Here is a 22,693-nt window from a genome sequence, read left to right as displayed (position 1 = left end):
GTATGAATCACAGCTTCGTCTGCAGCAAACTGGACGTCACGTGATGATTGTAATGTTCGAATGGAAAAGCTTCTCATGTTGGGGGGGGGGTTCACATCCTTCCAGTCCCTGATTGTCAGGAAATGTCATCTTCTGCTGCAGGTTCACACTCAACATTGGTGCTCATTGAGGAAACTGTATAATGTTGTTGAATAGTCATTCATCACTAAGTCAGTCTATAAAAAGTATTTTAAATATCAATTAACCATTCAGTCGTCAATTATCAAGCCAAAACACCAAACATCTGATTTATCTTCTCAAATGTGATTATTCTCTTTGTTGTACATTTGATATACTGTATTTTGATATTTCACTGTTGCTCAGGTAAGACCACCTCACCTTGTTTCTCACTATTTTCATTATCATCATTTGATAGTTAGTTGCAGCCCCAAGTGAGTCAATTTAAGATATGAAAGCAGAAAGTAATGATGCTACACAAATTTATGTCAATTTTGAGATATTTTCTTCCAAATAAATAAATAGTTAATTTTATCTCTGTAAAACTCAGACCAGGTTCTAACTTTATTCATATAAACAGGAAAAAGGAAAAAGATTCACTTCGATTGACCTGATCATAAACAACAGATCTGCAGAATGCAATTGGTCACAAGCCAAACAGACGGGGGAACCAGTAGAAGAGTGTTGAAGTCCATTGTCATCAGAGCTGCGTGGGTTTTCCAGTGACTTTACTTTACAGCTCATCTGGAACACATTGAGTGTTTGCTGACAGATTGACAGAGTGGTACCTGCCTCAGTGAAATGTTGTGTAACGTCCAGTTTGTCCAGTGTGCACCCGTGAAAACAAACCCCTACTGGAACCGTTTGGATCTGGATTCTTTCCATGTGTGATTTTCCATGGATATAAGGTCTCATCTGTCAGTGCGAGGCACACAGGAACTAAGGGTTAAAGGGTCTCAGGCTGGGGAGATTTAACTTGTTCTGACTTTGTTTTATGACTCGAAGGAAGCTCAATGGGTCTGCTGAGGTGTTTTTATTTGTAGCTTCTCTAGTCAGCTTATGAGGGCCCCTTCCCTCCTCAGGCCCATAACTCCACGAATGAACATCTAACCCGTGGTGGGAACCCGGGGGCCTCAGCACACAAAAACAGGTTTTTAGTGAAACCTAATTGAGTTTTGCATGTTAACTTTTAAAAACTATGCAAACAATCATCTTTTACTGGTGTAAACAGACATAGAGTGACATTTTTAAAACCATGGACATTTTGTCCTGGAATAGAGACAACTGTATAGGTGTTTATCTGACATAAAACCCTTTATTTGAAATACTGATTTCACCCTGGTCGGAAGCTTTTAATGCCCAGTTACAGCATCTAGAAAAGACTGATACATGCACAACCCATGCTGATTGAATAACTAATACGCAGTCTTAACATTTTAACTCCTTTTACCAAGGTAACTGAACCCTGTCGTGCACAGCTCCTCTACCGTCAGAGACTTTTAAGGCTGCTTTTGAAGGTCAGTAACTTGCAGTAACTCAGCAGGACTCCCGGAGACGTTTTCCAATAATGTTCAGTCTGGAGTGAGAAACGGTTTTATGTAGTGTGGCAGAAAACAGACAAACAAACACTAAAATGTCACTCGATCGCTGAACTGAAATAGCCCAGCAACTAAATGGGAGATGTAAAGTGGGATGTAACAGTTTTATCATTGGACGGAAGAAAAGCTGCAAACTTGAAAATGGGGAAATTGTTATCACATCAATTCAATTCAACTGTTACTCTCATACGTTATAATGTAGTTTTTCAACAGATGATATTGGTAGAAAATAATAAATTGGAATTTTGAATCGAGAATCTAGAAACCACAGCTTTGCTCCAACTGTGTGTGAAAACAGTAAATTAGTCACAATTAACCCCAAAATCCAGTGTTTCCACAGCAGTGACATAATCACACCACAGCATTTCCTCCGTCCTCTTTTAGATGGATGACACCGTGTGGTCACAGTAAGCGACTACATGCATTTTCTAGACACTTTTTAAATTGAGTCTGAATTACAGCGTAATTCAACGAACTGCAGCACTGCTCTCTATTGGCCCATTTGGAGAGTGACATGAAAGCAGAACAGCTGACTCACTCGCTTCCTCTTTGAATAAATTGGGGAAATGCAGTTAATGGTAAACTGTGTTTTAAATGGTTTCAGATTAAATCCAGTTTAATATCTCTACCGAAGCAGTTAAAGCAAACACACACACACACACACACACACACACACACACACACACACACACACACACACACACACACACACACACACACACACATCAAAAACTAGTTATTTCAATATATGCTTGATCAACAGAACTACATTTTAATCAGTTCAAAAGGTTATTTGCACATCAGTGCTTTAGTGTGGTACGTATATCTTACAACAGCAGCTAGAGGAGACAAATATCCATGTTTTAAAGCCTGTGTGTTCCCGTTATCCACCCACACAGATGCTCTCACTGAAGTTGCCTCATGGAGCTTCTTCTCAGGACAGTGTGGGTGCGTACAAACCAAACTTGATTGACATCCTCCTCAGCATTCTCTTGGGTTTGTTGCACTTGTCAGGACGAGTTAAGTTGAAGGTGCCTAATATCAGGTTTATATGATGCATGTTAAAAACATACAGTAGATGGATAAGAGTGAACTCAAACTGTAAAGAGCATATATGAGTTTTCTGTCTAGGTGTGTGATAATGTACTAAACGTGTTCCCTGAGTGAGAGCTCAGTCCCACTCCCACTCTTTGGTCTCTGTTAAAATATAATAGGACATTTGAATCTGTGGCCTGAAGGAAATATGTCTCCCCCTGTTGAATGGGAAGAGAAATGTTTACATATTACAAGTGTCAGAAAACACAGTATAAACCAGGTTGAGCTTCAGTACTTGTTTATATTCCACCTTTATCATATTCCACTCAGTACATGCTTGTGTTTTTCAACCTGGGATGATGTATGTGTTCAGATAGTGAAGATAATTTGTCCAGAAGATTAAAATCTAATGCTTGTACATCTAGTTTTCTGTAGATATATTTTCTCTTGGGCTGTTAGGTTATCTTTTTATATTCTGGAGCCTGACTGATTTATCGGTTGGCTGATAAAATCGGCCAATATGAGCCTTTCACGGAAATATCGGTATCTGAGTTTATTTTGGCTGATATTTTTAAAACCTTTATTCCACAGAATAAACAATGCAGAAAAGATTTGCATTTATGCCAAAAAAATGCTTATTTCATTAAATCAAGCTCTAAATATTTTTCTGTATTGGTTTTCCTTTTAATTAATAGTTATTTCAGTAAAGTTAAAGGTTAAACTGTAAAATATCAAGCCTTAATTACAGTTCTTTGTCGGAAGGGTTCAAGGACATTCTAGGAATTTTTGCCATTTTCTTTTTAAGGATATCCGTATCAGAACCTTTTACTCCCTAACATCAGTATCATCCCGAAAAATCCATATCGGTCGGGCTCTATTATATTCCTCCCAATTTTATTGTCTCAGAAAGGGAAACTTCAAACCACCTGACCTGACAACACTATAAATATCAGCTGTCTTTTCCATACAGACGTTTGAGTGCTGCAGTTGATAACTCGCACCACAAGGTGGAGACAGAGACTGTTGTCTGAATCTGTATCTTACGCTTGGGGGCAGTGGATGTGAAATGATTTCATTCAGGTCATAATCAGTGAGCTGGCTCTGGGAAGAATTTGTCTGAAGCATGACATGAGCAGATGTTCCACAGATTCCAGAGCAGGTCGGTGGCGGCGTGTAGAGCATGTGCAGCGGGTGAATGTCCCACTGTGAAAACCTCAGGTGTGTTAGCAGTGCCAAGTACCTGATCTTGACTTTTGTGTGAAGACAGAGTTACTTTTCGCAAAAAGCATTTTTGTCAGGTGGACAGTTTTGTTATATATATATATATATATATATATATATTTATTTATTAAAAACGTAGAATAAACAACTAAACATTATCTGGCACAACAAGAATCGTAGACTGAGAAAAAATACTGAAAAGTTCTGCCCAGTCTCCGCCCTCTGTAGAAATGCCACCTGTACATGTAATCATTAGTTTTTGACTTGAGTGTTTTTATATACAGTCTATGGGTTGTTGGGCACAATAAAAAAACAACCTGGAATGTAACTCTGATGTCAACAGCACAAGATAAACAAAGCTCACCACATTGTTAACAGCATCTGCTTCCAGGCTGAACGTATGCATCACAAATCCTCATATCAGAGTTCTGAATATTTTACATTTTGAAACGTGTGGCACTTGTTTAACTATTTATATAGTGGGTAACAGACGTGTTTCTCTTCACAGATGCATGGTGGGTTGTCTGTGAAACTAGAGCTGATGAAGAGATGAAGGTGTGAAGATTAACAGATTCAAATAAAGACAGGAAGTGGCATTTCTCCAGGAGCTGTGAAATAACTAATAGAACATTATCAACAATTCTTGCAATATCATTTTCATCAGTAGCAATATAACAAAAGGTCAATATATTCATGGATATATTGCTTTGCGTCAGCACAATGAGGAGGTTTAACACATAATTGATTTACCTCAGATTTGTAACATGTTTTATAGTGTTTGTCGTTCTCTGCTCTTAAAGAAGAGTTTAAAGCCAAAACCTTTCATCAGGGGCAAAAATCTGTCTTTAAACTTAAAACAAATATATCGTGAAAATTATTGATATAAAATTTCTATCTTTATATCATTTTTGGCCATATTGCTCAGTCCTACATCTACAAAGCAAATTCAATGGTATATGTGGAATGTCATTTTTCCAGCTACATAAATACAGTTAAACTGTCACATTCTGTAGAGTTATTACTTGCAGCATTTGAAAGTCCAGTTGTTTTTGGTGGAATGTAGCAATACACGTTTTTACTACACATACGTACAAACTTACAATGTGTATTAATGAAATGAAAAATTCACAGTATGTGGTATGGAGATTTGTTTGGGCTGCAGGAACCTATTATTTAAATTAATTATGGTTTTCTTGATTTGTGATTTTACCTCAAAAACAACAGAAAATATCAACATAATAAGTTCAGTTCAATATCCTACAGCCCATCGTGGTGTATTTTCCAGTCCAAAACCAAAAGACATTCAGTTTATCATCATAGCAGCAAATGTTTGACATTTTTACACGAAAAAAAAAGATCATTAATAGATAATCAAAATAGTTGCCAGTTAATTTTCTGGAGGTCGACTCTGATTAATCATTGCAGCTCCAGTAATGGTAATCAAATCTGACATTTCATTTGGTAACAAATGAAAAATCAGTGGTATCATTACTTAGTTTAATGACAAATACTGAAAGACGTGTCAATCCAGTTTAAATCCTGTTTGAATACTCACTATTATTCTTTCAATACCATAATTTTTTCCAGATCTACCTGTAAAAGAGCAGTAAAACCATCATTTATTTGTTCGATTTTTTGTTTTCTAAGAAATACAACACTGACGTTTTTTGTTTAAACCAACCATCAAGGTGATATTTGTTAGGACATGATTTATAATTTTATACCTGTGTAAAATGTGTATTTTTTTAGATTAAAAGCACATTTACAATCCAGTGTTATGTTTGTCCACTTCAGTCAGGTCGACTGTACATTCAGTTATATTCCAACCTCGTCCAGAATCTCTAACTTTACAAACAAGACAGGGCAGTAGTCAGGAAGTCGGGAAGAGGAGGAGACGATCTAATCAAATGGATGTGTAGTGTCTCCCAAAGCTGGTGAGTCTAATCTTCTCCGGCAGGATGATGTTCACTGAGTGCTCCGGCTCTTCCTGGTTACAGCCGTTTTCCCTCAGCAGGTGTTCCCTTTGCTGCCGAACAAGCTGGTTGTACTTGGCGTTAGCCATCCACGTCTCGCAGCGGCCAAAAAACACGATGCCTGTGGTGCCCAGGATGACCAGGCATGTGAGCAGGGCCAGTATGCCAAAGCAGATGAGCTGACCCTGGGTGACGAGGACACCGGGGGAGTGGACGGTCTCCTTCAGGGTGATCTTCAGCAGGTCTCTCTCAGGCGGTCTGAGGAGCCTGTGGAAGGCGTGAGCAGGAAGGGAGTAATGTTGCGGGGTCAGTGCAAACACCTTGTGTTCCGCAGGCCTGGAACTGGCAGGTTTAGGCTTGGCCTTCGGTCTGTGCTGCAGGGAACATGTGGGACCTGTAAACCATTTCTGGCAAACACACCTGAAGGTTCCATCAGGCTGACCAACACATGTGCTGCCGTTGGCACAGGGCCGGCCGGCGCAGGGCGACAGGCTGCTGGTGTCGTTACAAGTAAAACCGGTGAAGCCGTGCGGACAGAGACAGGTGAAGGCCAGGCCGTGATTTGTACAGTTGCCACCATTGACGCAGGGGTTAGGCTGGCAGCTGTCAACGCTGATCTCGCAGAAGTCTCCGGAAAATCCAGGGGGACATAAGCAGGAAGAGGAGGCTGCTGAACCACTGGCGTCTGTACATGTGCCTCCGTTCTGACAAGGAGAGCTGAAGGACAGAGCAGCACAATATGAATATTCAACAGGGAAAATAGAGTTTTAGCAGTTTTAAATACAGCTTTAACACTGAGAATTTTAAAAAGCAGATGTTAGGGATGGAAGTCCTTAATTTGTGATTTGTGGGGTCCCCCAGGGGAGTTTCCTGGGGCCATTATTATTTAAAGTGATCTTTTTTTAATGTGCCCAATCGATAATGACAATCAATAGAGTCGCCCTCCAGTGAGAATCATGAATCTCTAACTATGGTGGTTTGGATTTTTAGGGGTGATGTGCTCATTAATAACTTTAGAAAACAGTTAAGAATCCATTGGATTGTTTTTCAAAGGACAGACTAAAGGACTGAGCTGCAAAAATATTTCAACATGACTCTGATAATAAACTTTTCCCTCATTTCGGAAAAACTGAGGCCAAAGTGTATGGATTACTTATCAAGCTCAGAAAATATTTAGTTTTTTAATATGGCCGGTCAGGCTGTTATTGCACAAAAACCTCCTGTTAATTATTCAGATTAAATTTAAGATCTCAGCGGTCACTGGTGGCCATGGCACACACAGCAGTTAATTTGTCAGGACTAGATTCATGCTCAGGAAGGCAGCCCTGCTACTGTAGATAGTGCAACATTAATTTTTGTCGGGGACCAAGTTCAATCAGCCTGACTGCGGTGCCACAATCTGCTTACACAGTCCAAAACTTATCATCATCAGAAGTCAGTATATTTAAAATGAGTTTATTATTCTTGCACTCGAATGACCTCCTAAAATACATCTGCTCTGTAAATATTGCAGGTCCTGGGTACTTTTTAGTGTAGTTTGCTGAGCACCATGGGTAAAGGTTCACACTCAGGCCGGTATACTGCTGTTTGAGGAAACAGGATCATTACAGCAACATTAGACTGAGACAGGTTTAATATTATGGTAAAGAAGTAGGTGCCAATAACATATTCTAAAAAATGTTGTTTATTATTTCTCTAATAAAGACAATGATCGAAATAATCGGACAGCTTTCATGTGTTTTTACATGTGACTGTTATACGTCATGTTTGCAGCATAGATGATATATAAAGATGGACGAGGACTGCTCCCCAAAAGTGAAGCCAAAGCATCTTGATCACCACCTGGTGGCTGGCTGCAGTATAGGTCATAGATTGTGTCTTCTCCATGTTAGTGGATGGGACATGGGCCAAATTACAAAGCCAAAAAACACGTTAAAGGGGACATAGATCAAATTCCACTTTGTTAGTGCTTCTACAGGTTAATGTGGGTATCTGTGTCTACCAACCCAAAACTCTGGGGAAAACACTTCGCGTTTGTTATAGTTCCTCTAAGTCAGAAACGTCAGCTTGAGCGACTCGATTGCTTCCTGGGTATTGTGTCGTAACAATACACTGGAAGTCTCCTACATGGTCTTGGCGAGAAATGCTCCCCTGTGAACAGCCAGGCGCTGGGCGAACGCTGCGCTGCCGCAGCGGTCTTCCACACTGCCAGCTGTGTGGAAGACTTCCGCAGTGTTCAGCTCTACTGATGCCGGGTTACAGTAGTTCGCGGTTACAGTAGTTCGCCGGTTACAGTAGTTACGCCGGGTACACCGACGCGAAGTGCCGCTGCGAGGCAGCGCAGCGCCGTTCTCAGCACGCAGCCGCTGGCTGTTCACACGGACCATTTCTCGTGGTCAGCCCCATAGACTGTACATATAAGGTCAGCCCGATTCTGCTTTCTCCGCTTGTTGTTGCGTTGAATGTCGGGTTCGGGGTAAATGATGGTCTTCAACACCTCTCTTCTCTCTGTCTGTCTGCTTGTGTGCTTGTAGTGGATGGGCAGAGGGACATTTAATTATGTGATTGGGAAAATTAAACCCAGGACAACAAGGGAATACAAGTATGGGATGCATATTTGATAATTTATATCATATAAAATTGTAATTTATATCGTTTAAAATCATGGGGAGAGGGGAGGGAGCTGGCTCATTAGCATTTAAAGGAACAGGCAGTCAAAACAGGTCGCTCTGTGGAGGCTGTTTATACAGGGTAAAAGGGTGCTGTTTTAAATGATCCTTGTGGTATTTGACCAAAGTATGTTACAGACATTTCATTAAGACCCCAAGGAACCATATCAACTTGTGGTAAAATGGGCATGCTATGTCCCCTTTAAATAAATGTTTGTCAAAGATGGTAATTTACAATAGTTCTTATCACACTGATGTAAGCTGAAGAGCACCATCCATCATTATATACTATGGTCTGCAGTCTTATATCTCACATATTTGATTGCTAATACATATATTATAATACATAACAGTAGGTCACAGTAATTTAATTTAACATTAATAAGATTGCATCTAATATTTAATTTAATTATCTATTAATCTGGTGATTATATTCTTAATTATTTTACATTTCTCCATTTGGCAGATGCTTTTATCCAAATGGATTTCAAACTAACTAACGCTTCAGTACAGTAGGAAACCATGAAGACATGCATAATAATTTCAGAAGTTCATTAATAAAAGGTATAGTGACGAATGCCTGTTTCAAACTTGAAAAGTGTTCATGGTAATGCCTGACAAATTACTTATTTAATTGATTATCAAAATACTTACAAACAATCATTGAACCCACTGTTTGCATTTTAGAAAAATTCCTTATTCTGCTATTGATTATTTTCACATCACCCAGATCTAATAAAAAAAATCCCTACCGCTCATTTTCTGCATAATAAAAAACTCTCCCAGTAATAAGAGGTAAATTATTCTGAGCTTTGCCTTTGTTATAATCCTCCTGCACCTGCATGTGCAGCTGGTGATCGACGAGGTAAAGCTACACAGAGTGAGTGCACTGTTAAAAAACAATCCATATCTCTAATAGTAGCTGATGTAATTATTCAACTTCGTAACTTCCCATGTCTGAGCAGCAGTCTCAAGAATTATCGCTCTGGTATGTTTTGTAGACGTCTCTGTTGGCTGATTGAGGAGCTGAATAATGAAATCTCGAGCAGGCCCTTTTATTTTTTTAAATGGAGATGAATTCCGCTGGCGTACGAGTGAAGCTCCAGTCGTCTCGTTGTTAAAATAATAAGACTCAAAAGATGATGGTTTTTTTTCTGTTCGAGAGGAGATCTGTCAGTTCACTGACACTGAGCTGAAGGCTATTGAATTTTAGGTGTGTCGTTCAAGTCAATAACAAGGCTGTCTGACAGAAGGAACATGGTGGGGGTGCAGCGTCTGGAGGGGCTGTGTCAGCTCGCTGCGTCTCCAGAGAGTCTTTCATATTCAACTGATGGGCGGAAGGAGGACGGCTTCATGGATCAGCCCTGTCTGTAACCCAGTGGTGGGAAGGGAAACATGAGGGGAGCCTACTGGAATGAGCCTCTGGATTTGTTGTGGACATTAAGTCAATAGTGAAACTTATCTGAAAGCAAAAAAAATAAAATCCAGATGATTCATTGTTCCTTTTTAAATGTCAGCTTTAGAGAGGTCCCAATGCCGACACCAGCATTGGACATGCCGGGGTCAATTTACCAATCCGATTCCATGACTTTAAAGTATATTAGTTTCATCTAGATGAAACTACAATTTTCTTTTCCCGGAAATCACTTGTTCTTCGCCGCTCCAAAGCAGCAGCAGCCACTGTCGAGTGCTGTTTTTAGAGTGGCAAACAAGAAGTGATTTCCAGTAGTGTAGCGTTTGCCAGAGCTCGTTAAAATGTCTGCGATTCTGCAATATTTCCTGCCGGAGAGTCCAACAAGTAAAATAGCAAAGTGTGCCGTATGCAAGACTTCAGTTTCAAGGGGTGTCGCTAGTGTTTCCAGTTACAACACTAGCAATAGGTTATACAACAATAATGTCAATCATCACTTCAATACAGGGTTAGAAGTTATTATTTAAAATGCTCTGTTGCCATCGGATAACATCCCTTTTCATCGTACACTTTTTGGACTGTATTTTAACGCTTGAGCTGTGTGCCAATTCTAGCGAGACACTTTGAAGGAGGCGGCCCGTGAAGGTGTGTCCTTTCAGACGACCTGAATTCCTCACTGAGCCTGCGCCTCCTCCCTCCAAATGAGGACAGAGCAACTGGTGTGTTCAGGTTTCCGTCATCATCTCATGAAGTCAAACAGGGCGGTAAAGGCCAACAGACAAACGTGGTTCCCCTGGGAAGAATAAAATTGCCATCTCCTGATCACAGGTTTTACATTATGTGCTTCAACCCCTTCAATACAACCCCACAGTGGAGAAACGGTGCACGATGATTACCAGTTAGTGGTGACTTCTGTTTAGCTCTGATGCTGGTAACAGATCCAGGCTCTTAACACACATCAACAGTGTTATTTATACCTGCAATCGTTTCCATCCTCCTCTGACATTTTGCAATAATTGGTTCTGTTCATGTGATATATTTGTCAGTGAGTGATGAGCGCCTGGAGGCAAATTCACAAGGACTATCTGGATGTATGATTAAACTACTGCCTTGGGAGAAGTGGATTGTGGGATATGTGAAGCACACATCAGACGTGTCCTACAAATTCCGGCAAAGGACGTTTGATTTTCTTGTCATATACTTTATAGAGTATAGAAATGTGTCAGCCTTGTTGAGTGACTCTGAGGTATTGAGGTTTTGAAATGTTGACGTTCAGAGGATGCAGCCTCTGAACCGACTCGCAGCTTACAGTGCTGCCCAGGTACACGGCGCCGGCTGCCGTGTGAAGGTGTCTGCTTGTCAACAACGAGGAGCACAAGCAACACGGCTCCTGCTGTATTTGTGACAAGAGGAAGCTGGGGAATGAATTATCTGAAATTCATTCTTTCCACATCAGAGGATTCATGTGCTTGGCGTGAGAGCAAAAAAAAATGTAAGCTTGTGTTTGTTTTGGGGATATGAGCACGGTTATGTCCCACTCTGCTATAGCATAGTTTGCTACGGTATATATGGTGTACTGCTATAAAGAAATGATCGGCCTAAACATGTAGGAAGGTATTCTACATTTTATTGTACGTTCCCACATTAAAAATATCTATTCTAACCACTTTAAATGGAGGCACCAACATGCAGTTCACTATCACTTATAACTATAACTCTACTGCTGGGATTCCCTCTAAATGCTCTTTTGTCAGCACAAAAATCGCTAAAGCTCAGTGCACACTATCAGCTCAGCGGACACACGGTTAATAACTCACTGGTGAGCGTTACTGGAGCATTGAGCAGCTGAAGAGGAAGATATTTCCCTCTGGAGTTCGTAGGAGAGTGAATATTAGATTTTCATTTTCCAGGTGGACAAAATCACGACTCCTAATAAGTGCTAATGTTGTTTTCTTAACTGCTGTTTTAATATGCAATCACTATCAGAGTCCATTTATTATCATCAGATGATGATGGGTATCGGCAAATATTTAAGTGCTTCCAGTGTAGACAGTGGATATCTGGGCCAAAAAGTCAAAGGTCTTTGTTCACCATACACTGTCTACAGTCAAACGAGTGGAATGTTTCTCCGCATGAAACACAAACAGCAACACATTTTGAAGGTGTTTGAGGTCCAAACGACATTTTGGCTAATCTCTATTAATAGCTATCTGCACATGAATGCAGATAATTTGGTTAAAAGATAGCTGATGCATTTCATTTAATGTGTTCTGCCTCTTTTTCTCTCCACATGGACAGTTTACCAAGCAAAGCCTGCTCAAATGTGATTGGTCAAACTAGAAACAGAAAGCAAAATGTTCTGGCCCCCAAAGTCTCTCACCTACAGATTGTGCAGAATAAGATTAATATGCAACTGTTTGCCATATTAACTTAAATGATGATAATATTATGTGTCAGTGATTTGCTCACAATTTGTCTCTGCTTCGATCTCTCAATCGAAGCAGTAACAAAAGACCTAGTTTGATGACGTCTTGAAACAACAGGGATCATGGGAGTTGTTGTCTTCACCACCATTGCTGATGACGATCTACCTGACGTGACTCAGATACAAATCATGTTCATGAATGAGATAGTGAATTAAAGCGGCCAATAGGTGGAAGAGATAAGCAGCCACCTGGCTAAATGGTTAGAAGTGTGTTTTTCTTTCATTAATCAACCTTTAGCCCGGAAGTTATAAACCAAAATGAAACGTCCCGTTGCCTCGAATAAAATTTAGGATTTTTCTGGGTTTGAACGTTGTTGGAAACATTTCAGATGATGTACGTACACAAGTCAACAAAATATTTAACTTAGCTCCAGTCATTTTTGAATAAGAATTGTTGCATTCTATATCTTAAAGTTTGTGCAGCGCTAATTCCAAGTTGAAGATTTTATTGCTGTTCTTCACTGCATACACCATGTTCTTCTTTGCCTTATTGGATTTCATAGAGACGTCAGTCGTAAAATGAAAGTGGACTTTCTGACCAGGATTAATGAGCCGGAGCTCCATTCAAGCTTTCGTTCACAGACCTGGAAACTTGCCAGTTCTTCATTTTTTAGCATGCAAGTGTTTGTTGGGGAGCTGTATCAATGCCAGTGTTGATCTTTGACTAACAAATACACAAACACAACACTGCCTATAACAAGTCACAACAGCCCGACGTACTCATTTGTGCAGAAATGAAAAAGAACAACCATTATTTTCCCCTCTAACGGCCGACCCTAACCAGCACACATGGGCGGTTTCAATTGGCTGCCCCGATGATACAGCGAGAGGTGACATAAATCCTACCATGTATTGATTATTTCTCCTAATGATGAACCAAAGGAATTAAGGCCGTAAAGCCATTGATTTATTTTTCTTAACTTTCAATAAAAATGCAGATTAAAGAGGCTGGTACCCGTTTGTGAGGCACGCTCCTCTCTTCAGGTGGCAGCTTTCTCCAGCGTAGCCGTGGGGACAGATGCACAGGTATCCCCCCTCTCCCGTCTCTATGCAGGTGGCGTTAGCGACACACGGCCTGGATGAGCACAGGCGGGTATCTGTTGTTGAAGAAAAAAAAAAAAAGAAGCATGCTGTTTTTAGATCTTTCTTGTCTCTCTCGTGTTGTGTGCTTCTGTGTCTCTCTGCCTGTTTTTTCCTCCCCCTCCTTTGTTTGCACTTTCTCACTCGCGCCCCCCCACCCACCACAGCATCTTGTCACCAGGAGCAAAAGCGAGAACATAACCATCCAACGTTTACACATCGTGAGCAGCTCACATGCTCCAACAGAATAAGAGATGCACCGAGAGAGAAGATAAGTAGGTGAATCGGAGCCAGATGCCCAAAAAGTTTCCTCTTTCCTCCTTAGATTGAGAAGCAGCAAATTATTTCCATGCAATAATATTAAAGGACTTATTACTCAAGTGCTAAATTTACATAGATGCATCTACAGAAATGGAAACGTGACTTTTGGAAGGCTTTAACATTTACATTCTCGCTGCCGCAACACAAAGCTTTAGAGGTCTTGTGAACTTTATTAAATGAGCTTTCCCTAATTGGAAAGCAGGGGATGGCATTTTATAATGAGGATTATTTTGTGGCTGCAGCTTTCATTGTCCCAGATTCCTCCATCCTTTCTTTTCCCCCCTCCACTCTAACTTTCTCCATCTAAAAATAGAATTAAACAGTATTACCCAGACTTAATTTGGTTGCGTTGTGTGTGTGTTTCTCTGTGACTCAACCTCGCCACCGGTTTTGTCAGCGAGCGTTTAGAGGCGGTCACAGATAGGAGTGCGTCTCGGGAGCTTAATGACACTCACCTTGGTCACACAGGCTGCCCACCCAGCCCTCCTCGCACACGCACTGCCATGCCCTCTCGCATGTGCCGTGCAGACAGCCGGGGAACAGCAAGCACCGGTCACAGTTGTCTCCTTGCCAGCCCGGTTTGCACCTGAAGGAGAGGAAAAGGGAACAATCCCAACCTATTAATACACCACGCCCAGCTCCTCTCGGGCATGTGACTGTCCCTTGCTGTGGCTGCATCCTTAAAGTAAGGGTGAAATTGAAAATTATCTCTCATTTAAACAGTAATTGGTTGAATTCTTTTCCAATCATTTTGGCTCAGGAGTGCATAGCAGGAGTCACTGCCAGAAAAACACTTAAAACTGGGCAGGATGTGTAACCAGAAGCAGTTGAGCTGTCTGTTAGGAAAACAATGCTTTTTACTGTTCAAATAAATGTCTGAGTTGGCACTTTGCACAATACACGAGCCAAACAGATCTAGAACAAGCAGGGGGGATCCAGCTGGCTGGATTGCCACTGCATTTCTCAGAGAGGGACATTCACAGCTCCAGCAATGTATGGAAATGAGGCTGCAAAAAGCCCACATGATGAGACCCATCATCCACACAGGAATCTGAGGAGGAGGTTACCTGCACTTCCCTGGCTTCTCACAAAACCCATTTTCTGTGTTGCACCCTCTGCAATCCCAACCTATGAGAGAGACGGGGAGACATCAGAATCAAAAATCAACACCAAACACTCAGAGCCATGAAATATTCATGTGTTATACTTTCTTTCCAGGCAGAGAGTACATCGCTTCAAAGGGAGAGTTTGTTTTTCAGATCTTTTCGTCCGTACATTGATCAAAAAAAAAAATCTCTGATTACCTTTGGCGATGCCTGCCACGACCAGAATTAAGACCACCGCTGTGAGATGCATCGTAATTCCCAGCAAAGACCTTTTTTTTATCCTGCACAACACAAAGCGAGTAAAGTCGTCAAAAGGTGCGCTCAGTGGCCGCGAGCATCTTAAAAGCTGTCACAGAAACTCTAAAGTTAATTTGACGAAAACAGCGTTAAAATGAGAATCGAGAAAGGCGCTTCACAGATATGGCACATTCTCTAAGGCGCGTGGGGACGAAGACAAACACTAGGAGATGAAACCTAGCTGTGACACGATAACGTTATCAGATTGAAAATCACTCTGCAAGATAAAATCACACTGTAATATTATTGTCTATTGGAATAGAATTGGCGCGCCTGAGCCACATGCGTCTGCTCCCAACATACCCATTACGCACGGACATAGAGTAAAAGACAAAATCCTTATTCTCAAAATAAACAGAATTCCTTATCAGAGACATCATTAACTTAAATGATCTCGAGGCTTCTTCTGAAAAAAAAACCCACACACAGACATTACCTTATGTGGCACCGGTGCTGTGTGTCCGAGCCTCTGCGCTCATACTAGATGCATTTGGATTGTTGTGTTTAATCCGAGCGACGTGCCATTGGAAAGTGACTCTTCCAGGTGCACCCGCGGTCCGGCTGCTGCTGCTGCTGCTGCTGCTGCTGCTGCAGGTGGACCTGGAGGTTTGGACGGGACTGCAGCACCGTGCATCGTCCCAGTGCAACACGCTCCTCCCACCTGAGAGGCAGAGGGAGAGAGTGAGCACCAAACTGAATGACCCCCCGGGAGGGAGAGGGAGAGAGGGAGAGAGGGGGGAGAGGGGGGTGGGGGGTGGAGTGGTACTGTACATTAACAAGCTACAGCAGATCCCAGCAGATTGCTAATACTCCCCCCACCCCCCACCGCCCCAAACAGCTTGTTTCTGCCTATTCTCCCTCTTCCTCTGTCTGCGTCTCCTCCTCTCTTTCTTTTGCTTTTAATTCTGTATTCATGCATAATCCAATTAACTTGCTCTTGTCTGAGTCTCTGCCACATAGTGGAATAAGTATCCTGTGCATGAGTAAATGTAGCAACACAGGAATGGGAAGAGACTCCAATACAAGTAAAAGTCCTGCATTCCAAATCTAATTAAGTAAAGACTAAATCATCTTAAGGTACTTAAAGTATTAAGTATTTATAATTCATCCGAATTGTCCTGTTCACCATTACATCATTATGGTATAATGAGTCATAAGCAGTCACTGTTTCGAGCAGAGGTAATTACTTTATATACTGTGGGGTATTTTGATTGCACATTCCTCTCATCCAGTGAGATCATGTGTTTGTAGGTATAAGTAACTAGTAACTGTTGTTTTCAGGTTAATGTATTGGAGTAAAAAGAGTATTTACCGTAGAAATTTCATGAAGCAGAAATATAAAGTAGCTGAAAAGCACAAGTACTCAAATTATAAGTGCACCCTACTTCAATACTGCATATAACCTGCTGAAATTGATATTACAATACATCTGGACCATTATCTGGATCTGCACCAAATTCCCCCTGTTCCTCTGCATTATTCACCATCCATTTTTAAAAACATTGTATATCACAATGTTACAGAAAGTGAAAAACTCTTCCTAGATCCGCCCCCTTCATCCAATCTGCTTCCTTGGTCCATATTGCACCCTTCCACCAAGTTTGAAGAAAATCGGTTCAGAAGATTTTGTGTAATCCTGAATCCGAACTTAAACCAGATCTAACTAAGTAACTCTGTCCCCTTCATCTTTAAAGTGAGTGATTTCCCCGTACACACACACTGTCCACATGTCATCCATCATAATGCCCTTCTCTATTATTAGTGCACTTATTGCCATCTCCAATCTCCTCTTATCCCCCTCTAAGTGCAGCCAATGGTATTTTTCTTTCAACTAACTATACAACCTTGTCTAATCGCCTCATTACGAGTTGCACTCCTCTCAGACAACATTAGATCAGAAATAAAGATTTTTTAAATGGTGGCGAAGCAGCCATCGGGGGAAAGGTACTCCTCTTTCCTATTTATCTCCTTCATTGTTTATCTCTTCTCGTGCGTATTTGAAAGATGCAGCCTGTGTCTTATCCAGAAAGAAAAACGGGGTGAATATGTTGGCTCAATGATAAACGACAGACGAACACGGATAAACACGGTCATATTGTCTGGGGGAGATGTTTCTGGATAAAAGAGGTGTGCGGGTTTGCAGTCAGGAGAGCAGGAGCACAAGGGATACATATGCAAATGAGCCGCAATTCTATTTTTCTCTTGTCCCAGTCGAACGAGGCCAAAGAAGCTCCCTTTTGTTCTCACACCGTCGTTCGGGAACAAGGACACACGCACTATAAACAGACAGGGCCGAGCAGATGGGCGCAGACTAGAGCTGCCTCCTCTGATGTGATATAATCTTTTGAGAGGCCTCCAGTCTCATATCCCCTGGCTCGGCTTTTCCTCGCGTGTTTGTTTTGGAGCCTCCAGAGACCGAGCTCGGAGTCCGAGCGTCACGTTGCAGCAGTGATGTGATTCTCTCGCCGAAAGATCCACATCACTCAGTCCTCTTTAATGAAGTGTCTCAGGTTTGTATGAGCATAAGGATTAAAGTCAAGAAGTCATTCATCGATTTCATTTATTTTTCTTCCCGCCACATTGATCTCATCTGGTCTTTGATCGGATTGGATTTTCTTTTACCTGTTCTGGTCCAGGTTGCTTCCTGTTTAAATCGTATTTCGTACGGACTCTGTGTTTTGCTTTGAGCTGTTGGAGCTGAAGAGATGAATGGAGAGTATAGCTCGCTGAAGCTGATGGTCATGAACGTCCTTGGTTTTGAACGGATTCAGTGATAAACTAAAGTAGTAAAGTAATACTTCAGTTTATGTATAGCACCTTTCCCAGAGCAAAATCACAAAGGGCTTCGAATGAATCAAATAACACAATAAAAAAGTAATATAAGCAATAAAAGACAATTTAAGTTTCAAACATCACAATACACAAGATGAGAGAAAGACCATTATGAATAGATGGGTTTTCAGCTCATTTTGTGTACTGGACAAACTTTGACCTGATAATGAAGCCAGTAAAATGTTAATGGGATGACTGAGAGTTTAAAATAATGAATTTCTGTTGTCGTGATGTTTCACTGAACAATCACAAATGTCATCATAAACTCAGTATCAAAACGATTGGTCAGTCAAAGAAACCACTCTCAATGTTTGAAGTTTTTACTTTTACAATTGGCCGATATGAGCCTTTCACAGACAAATCAGTATCTGCGTTCATGTTTGGCAATATGAAAACTTTAATTTTACAGAATAAACAATGCAGAAAATGTGAGCTTTCATATTTACATTTTACGTTAAAACAGGTTGAAAAAAATCTTGATTCTATTTCAATATATTATTTATATTCATTCATAATACAGTTTATAGTTAAGCTGTAAAATATCAAGCCTTTAAGCCACTGTGTCTTAAAAATCTGTGTACGACAGTTTAGGAATCACTGCCAATTTGTTTTAAACTACATATCAGCCGATGTATCAGAATCAGAAAGGTATTACTCCCTTAAGTCGGTAATGAATCACAAGTTTTAGCTCCAGTCTGTGTGCATGTGATTGTGTGTGTGTGTACATGTGTGTACAGTGCAGTCAGACCTCATTTCCAGTAATTATACATCTGCAGGGATTGATCTCAATAACCCACAAGTCTTACCTCTAATCTTCCTGAAGGTTCGTCCCACGCTGAGCCAAGGAGACACACAGGTGAGGAGACGTCACGTGTTGCAGAGCGTTAGATCTGCACATTACCGCCGCCGATTATTTCATTTCACGTCCACTAGAGCTTTGAAATAATTTCATCTGAATCCTCAGCGAAGTCTATCAGCGCACTCTGGAATCTGATTAAAGAAATCCCCCATTCTGTCGATATGCAGCCGCCATGCTGAGGGTTTTGATACAGATCATTTCATTTCAACTCTCAGCTGGCGAACTGTGGCTCGCAGGAAATGAATCTCGAGTATTGAATTCTAAACACAATTAGGTGGATAATAACACGTGGTGCGGCTGCCCGGGCGGCTCTATGGTGGATCATTAGACAGGGGATCATGCCAGGTGGAGCGTAATGTGGTTCACTTACTGACATGGTACACAACAGTACATCTGCCATTACACAACAAATACAGACACACACGTGCATACAAATGGTTTAATGGCTTTATCTCAACACTGGTCACAATCTTATATACAGTCTATGGTCACAATATGTGGTTATACTTCGGATAACAGCGCGTACCAATGGAATATTCACAGGGCACCTACATGTGTAAATGGAAGAAGTTTGTAATCACATTTACTTTTAGGTCTGACTTTAACAGTTTTAAATATCCGATGCATATTAAGACTTCATGATTAATACCGTTATACATCAGTGTGTCTTCTTGCAAAAGTTGGGTCATAAAAAGTAATCAAATCTTTTTCTCAGTCAAGAAAATTATAATTGAAAATGAATACGAGTATCATGTAATGAGTGTCACTCTGTCCCTGAAAGCCTCACTACTTTTAACTGAATGCAGTACATCTTGTTTATGAGCTGATGGTGTGACAGGACGTAAAGACTGTCTTCATTGCTATCAGTTTTTACTATGAGATACCTAAAAACTATATCACTGCAGTATTTTATCATTTTGAATCATTCATCCAACCCATTTATTACATTTGCTATAGTGGTACGTCTTTTTTTCCATTACAATAGTGTATTCCATGTTAATAATTATCTTTGAAGTATTTATATTTTCTGTTTAAATCATACCATATACAGTATAATTTCATTGCAGTTCTAGGACTGTTTTTTCCAGTTCTTAACAATGATGTAACTGTACACTGTACATCTTTAACAATCAGCCGATGAGTCGATCGACAGCTGTTCTGATGATCAATTGATTTTTTAAGTCAAAGCAAAAATGACAAAATTACAGTTTTAAGTCTTTCAAATATGAAAATGTCCTTCTTATGTCTATTTTATATGAAATTAAACTGAATATTGAACTGTTTGAAAAAACACTACAATGGAAAACGTCATCAAGTCTGAGAAACTGGGACATTTCATGACAATCTGTAGATGAAGAGATTAGTCAAGAAATGATTGTACGATGAATAATAATGAATAAATGTTGGTCGCAGCTCTACTGGTAATTAACACTGATGTGACACCTCATCACTTAAAAAAAACTGAATCATTCATCTTCCATAAAGGCAATTTTTGCTGTCAGTTTAGTCTCTTGACAGACATTGTCGTTGTCATGAGGATCTCATAAAAAAACCCTGTCTGTGGCATAGTGTCATTAGCTTCACTCATTCTGCCTCTGTGGGTGACAGGAAGAGGTGGAGAGCTGACTGCTATATGTCAAATCTGGGGCTAATTCTATTTTCTGGCTTTTCAACTTCCAAACGCAAGCCGTAATTAGTCACAAAGGAGAAACCGGCGTCTGACTCGGGCATGAGTGGCTTATTTAATTGGTGAAAGGTGAAAGATAAAATGGCGTTGTCATTTCCTCAGTGATTTGGCTCCTCACCTCTTTTCTCTCCACTCTCTGTCTCTTATTACATTGATTTCAACAGCTGGGATACCTGTGGTTAGCAGAGAGGACGCAGGAGTGTCCGTCAATGAGGCGCTCAGGAAGCTCGTGAGAAACAGTTCTCACGAGCACAAAACGCACTCAGCTCTGCATGAAAGATGCTTCCAGCACCAAATCCCGCTGCAGTCCAGGAGCATCCGGACAAGACATTAGTCTCTTCATTCTCAAGCATGCTGCCGAGCACTCCTGCATGAATCTGGGATGGCGGCTGGAAACTTAGAGCACATTTCTCTTGTGTACCAATCAATTAAAGGTAGAGTGAAGACGATCTGTATGGCGGCACACCGTGCCTTTTCCTGGCACTATGCTAAGGGAGAACAGCTCTGCCTCGACCTACGTGTTGGCAGAACTTCAAGTACCTTCAGCTGCAGGACATCGTGCAATATCTGCTCCCAAAAATCCTCAAATGAGAACAGAGACACGCGAGGAGGGAAACACATTAGCTCCTGAATGACAACTGGTGCAGTTGATGGTATTGGCGTCTCATCAGCAGCCAATGAGCCGTTTAATTGTTACATACAGGATGATTCATATCAGCCGTCACGTCCTTTGCCTCGTGACTTGCAGGTCAGACCTACTGTCTTGTTAATGGTTAGAGTCACCTCTTTGTACCTGACTTCAGCTTATACTTCCTCTCTTTCCTATTCCTGCAGGGCATATTGCGCATTGGCCCATGCTGCTGTTTTACACTGGTGTTACATCAACTCTGCGCAGAGGAGTGTGATTAGTTCTTTTATAAATGCAAGTTTTTTTTCCCCCTATGTTCTTTTTTCAGCCTCCCTCGGAACAAACTGTTCACACAGCTCCAAACTCAGGAAACTCTGGAAAATAAAATGTCTTCGATTTTTTCCTATAATCCTCCCATTAATCTGCAGCCATTTAAAACGCAGAAAGCGGACGATCTTCTGGCTTTAAAACACCCTTTCAAAATGTTAAGGAAGTAAATAGGAGTGTTCCATTGATTCGTGGTGAGTCCCTTAATCTATTCTGTTGACGGTGAACACATCAACATGATGTAGCAGACAACACTGCTGTATTTGGAAAAGGCTATTTAACCTCAGTCAGAATGCTGATCTTTAATATTAGTATATTAGTATTATATTCGGGAGGAGTTTTGACTTTGCACGGCCCAATTTATTGATTTCATAAAAACAGCTATGTAAACATACAACATGACCGATGTTTCAGTCATCCAATCACATGTAGTATTGATACCTGGAGCTTTTCAATGCCCGGCCTCTTCATAAGTTATGTAGCTGCTGAGCACAAACACTGTAGACGTGCGGAGGCAGAAACCTGAATCATATTTGTGGAATTTGCCATCTGCTCATTTTGTGAGCCAGCGTATAGAGATGTTGACTTAATTTCATTAATGGAGCTAGTGTGCTTCTTATCTCCATGGCAACTGTAACCTCTCGTTGTCAGGAGAGCTCTAAGGTCGAGGAGGAAGCAGATGGACGAGACTGATAGTTTACAAAAGCGTGGCAGCGGATGAAGGGAGAGATTGAGGCGGGAGGGAGAGGTAGAAGGAGGAGGAGGAGGGAAATGGCAAGTGTACAGGAATGACTTCACCTGATGACAGTTATTCCTGTCCTGTTACCATGGGAAACGGGAGGATGACGCTGTCTTTGTGCGTGTATGTTGCACCTTGCTCTGGGCTTGCATCATCACGATATAACAAGAAGATCACCTTTTCACCCTGAAAGTGTGATATCAAAAAGTGATCCAGACACAGAAGGCTATCGATGAGTGAATTAATACTGAATCAAATAACACAGACATCGCCGCTGCCGCTGCCGCTGAGCTGCTCCGTGTGGGTTTTAGTCACGGTGCAAATTGATGGCCTGTTAGCAGTGATTTAATGCTTCACCGGCTCCAAGTTAAGAAACTGATTCCCTGGGCCAGCTGGAGCACAGAGAGTTGGTTTCACCTTCTCTATCT

The 22,693-nt window shown here is 41.1% G+C and overlaps 1 protein-coding gene across 1 annotated transcript; it reads right to left on the bottom strand.

The window, feature by feature from the left end:
• Positions 1-3,931: 3,931 nt before the first annotated feature.
• On the bottom strand, positions 3,932-15,725 carry LOC118116578 (protein delta homolog 1). Its single transcript, XM_035168356.2, has 6 exons — positions 15,630-15,725; positions 15,095-15,177; positions 14,858-14,918; positions 14,246-14,376; positions 13,345-13,486; positions 3,932-6,541 (listed from the first exon to the last, which is right to left on the bottom strand). Exons 2-6 carry the CDS (start codon positions 15,144-15,146, stop codon positions 5,755-5,757), a joined length of 1,173 nt encoding a protein of 390 aa, XP_035024247.1. The 5' UTR covers positions 15,147-15,177; positions 15,630-15,725; the 3' UTR covers positions 3,932-5,754.
• Positions 15,726-22,693: the final 6,968 nt, after the last annotated feature.

Source organism: Hippoglossus stenolepis, chromosome 10, assembly GCF_022539355.2.
Source record: "Hippoglossus stenolepis isolate QCI-W04-F060 chromosome 10, HSTE1.2, whole genome shotgun sequence".
Classification (NCBI taxonomy): domain Eukaryota; kingdom Metazoa; phylum Chordata; class Actinopteri; order Pleuronectiformes; family Pleuronectidae; genus Hippoglossus; species Hippoglossus stenolepis.
The sequence above is the reverse complement of the archived record's forward strand: the minus strand, read 5'-3'. Positions and strand labels throughout refer to the sequence as shown.

Coding starts and splice junctions, on each gene's coding strand:
- LOC118116578 (XM_035168356.2), bottom strand. CDS start 15,146: ATGCATCTCACAGCGGTGGTCTTAATTCTGGTCGTGGCAGGCATCGCC. Junction 14,919..15,094: donor CGTGGCAGGCATCGCCAAAG/GTAATCAGAGAT, acceptor TCTCTCTCATAG/GTTGGGATTGCAGAGGGTGC. Junction 14,377..14,857: donor GAGAAGCCAGGGAAGTGCAG/GTAACCTCCTCC, acceptor CCTCTCCTTCAG/GTGCAAACCGGGCTGGCAAG.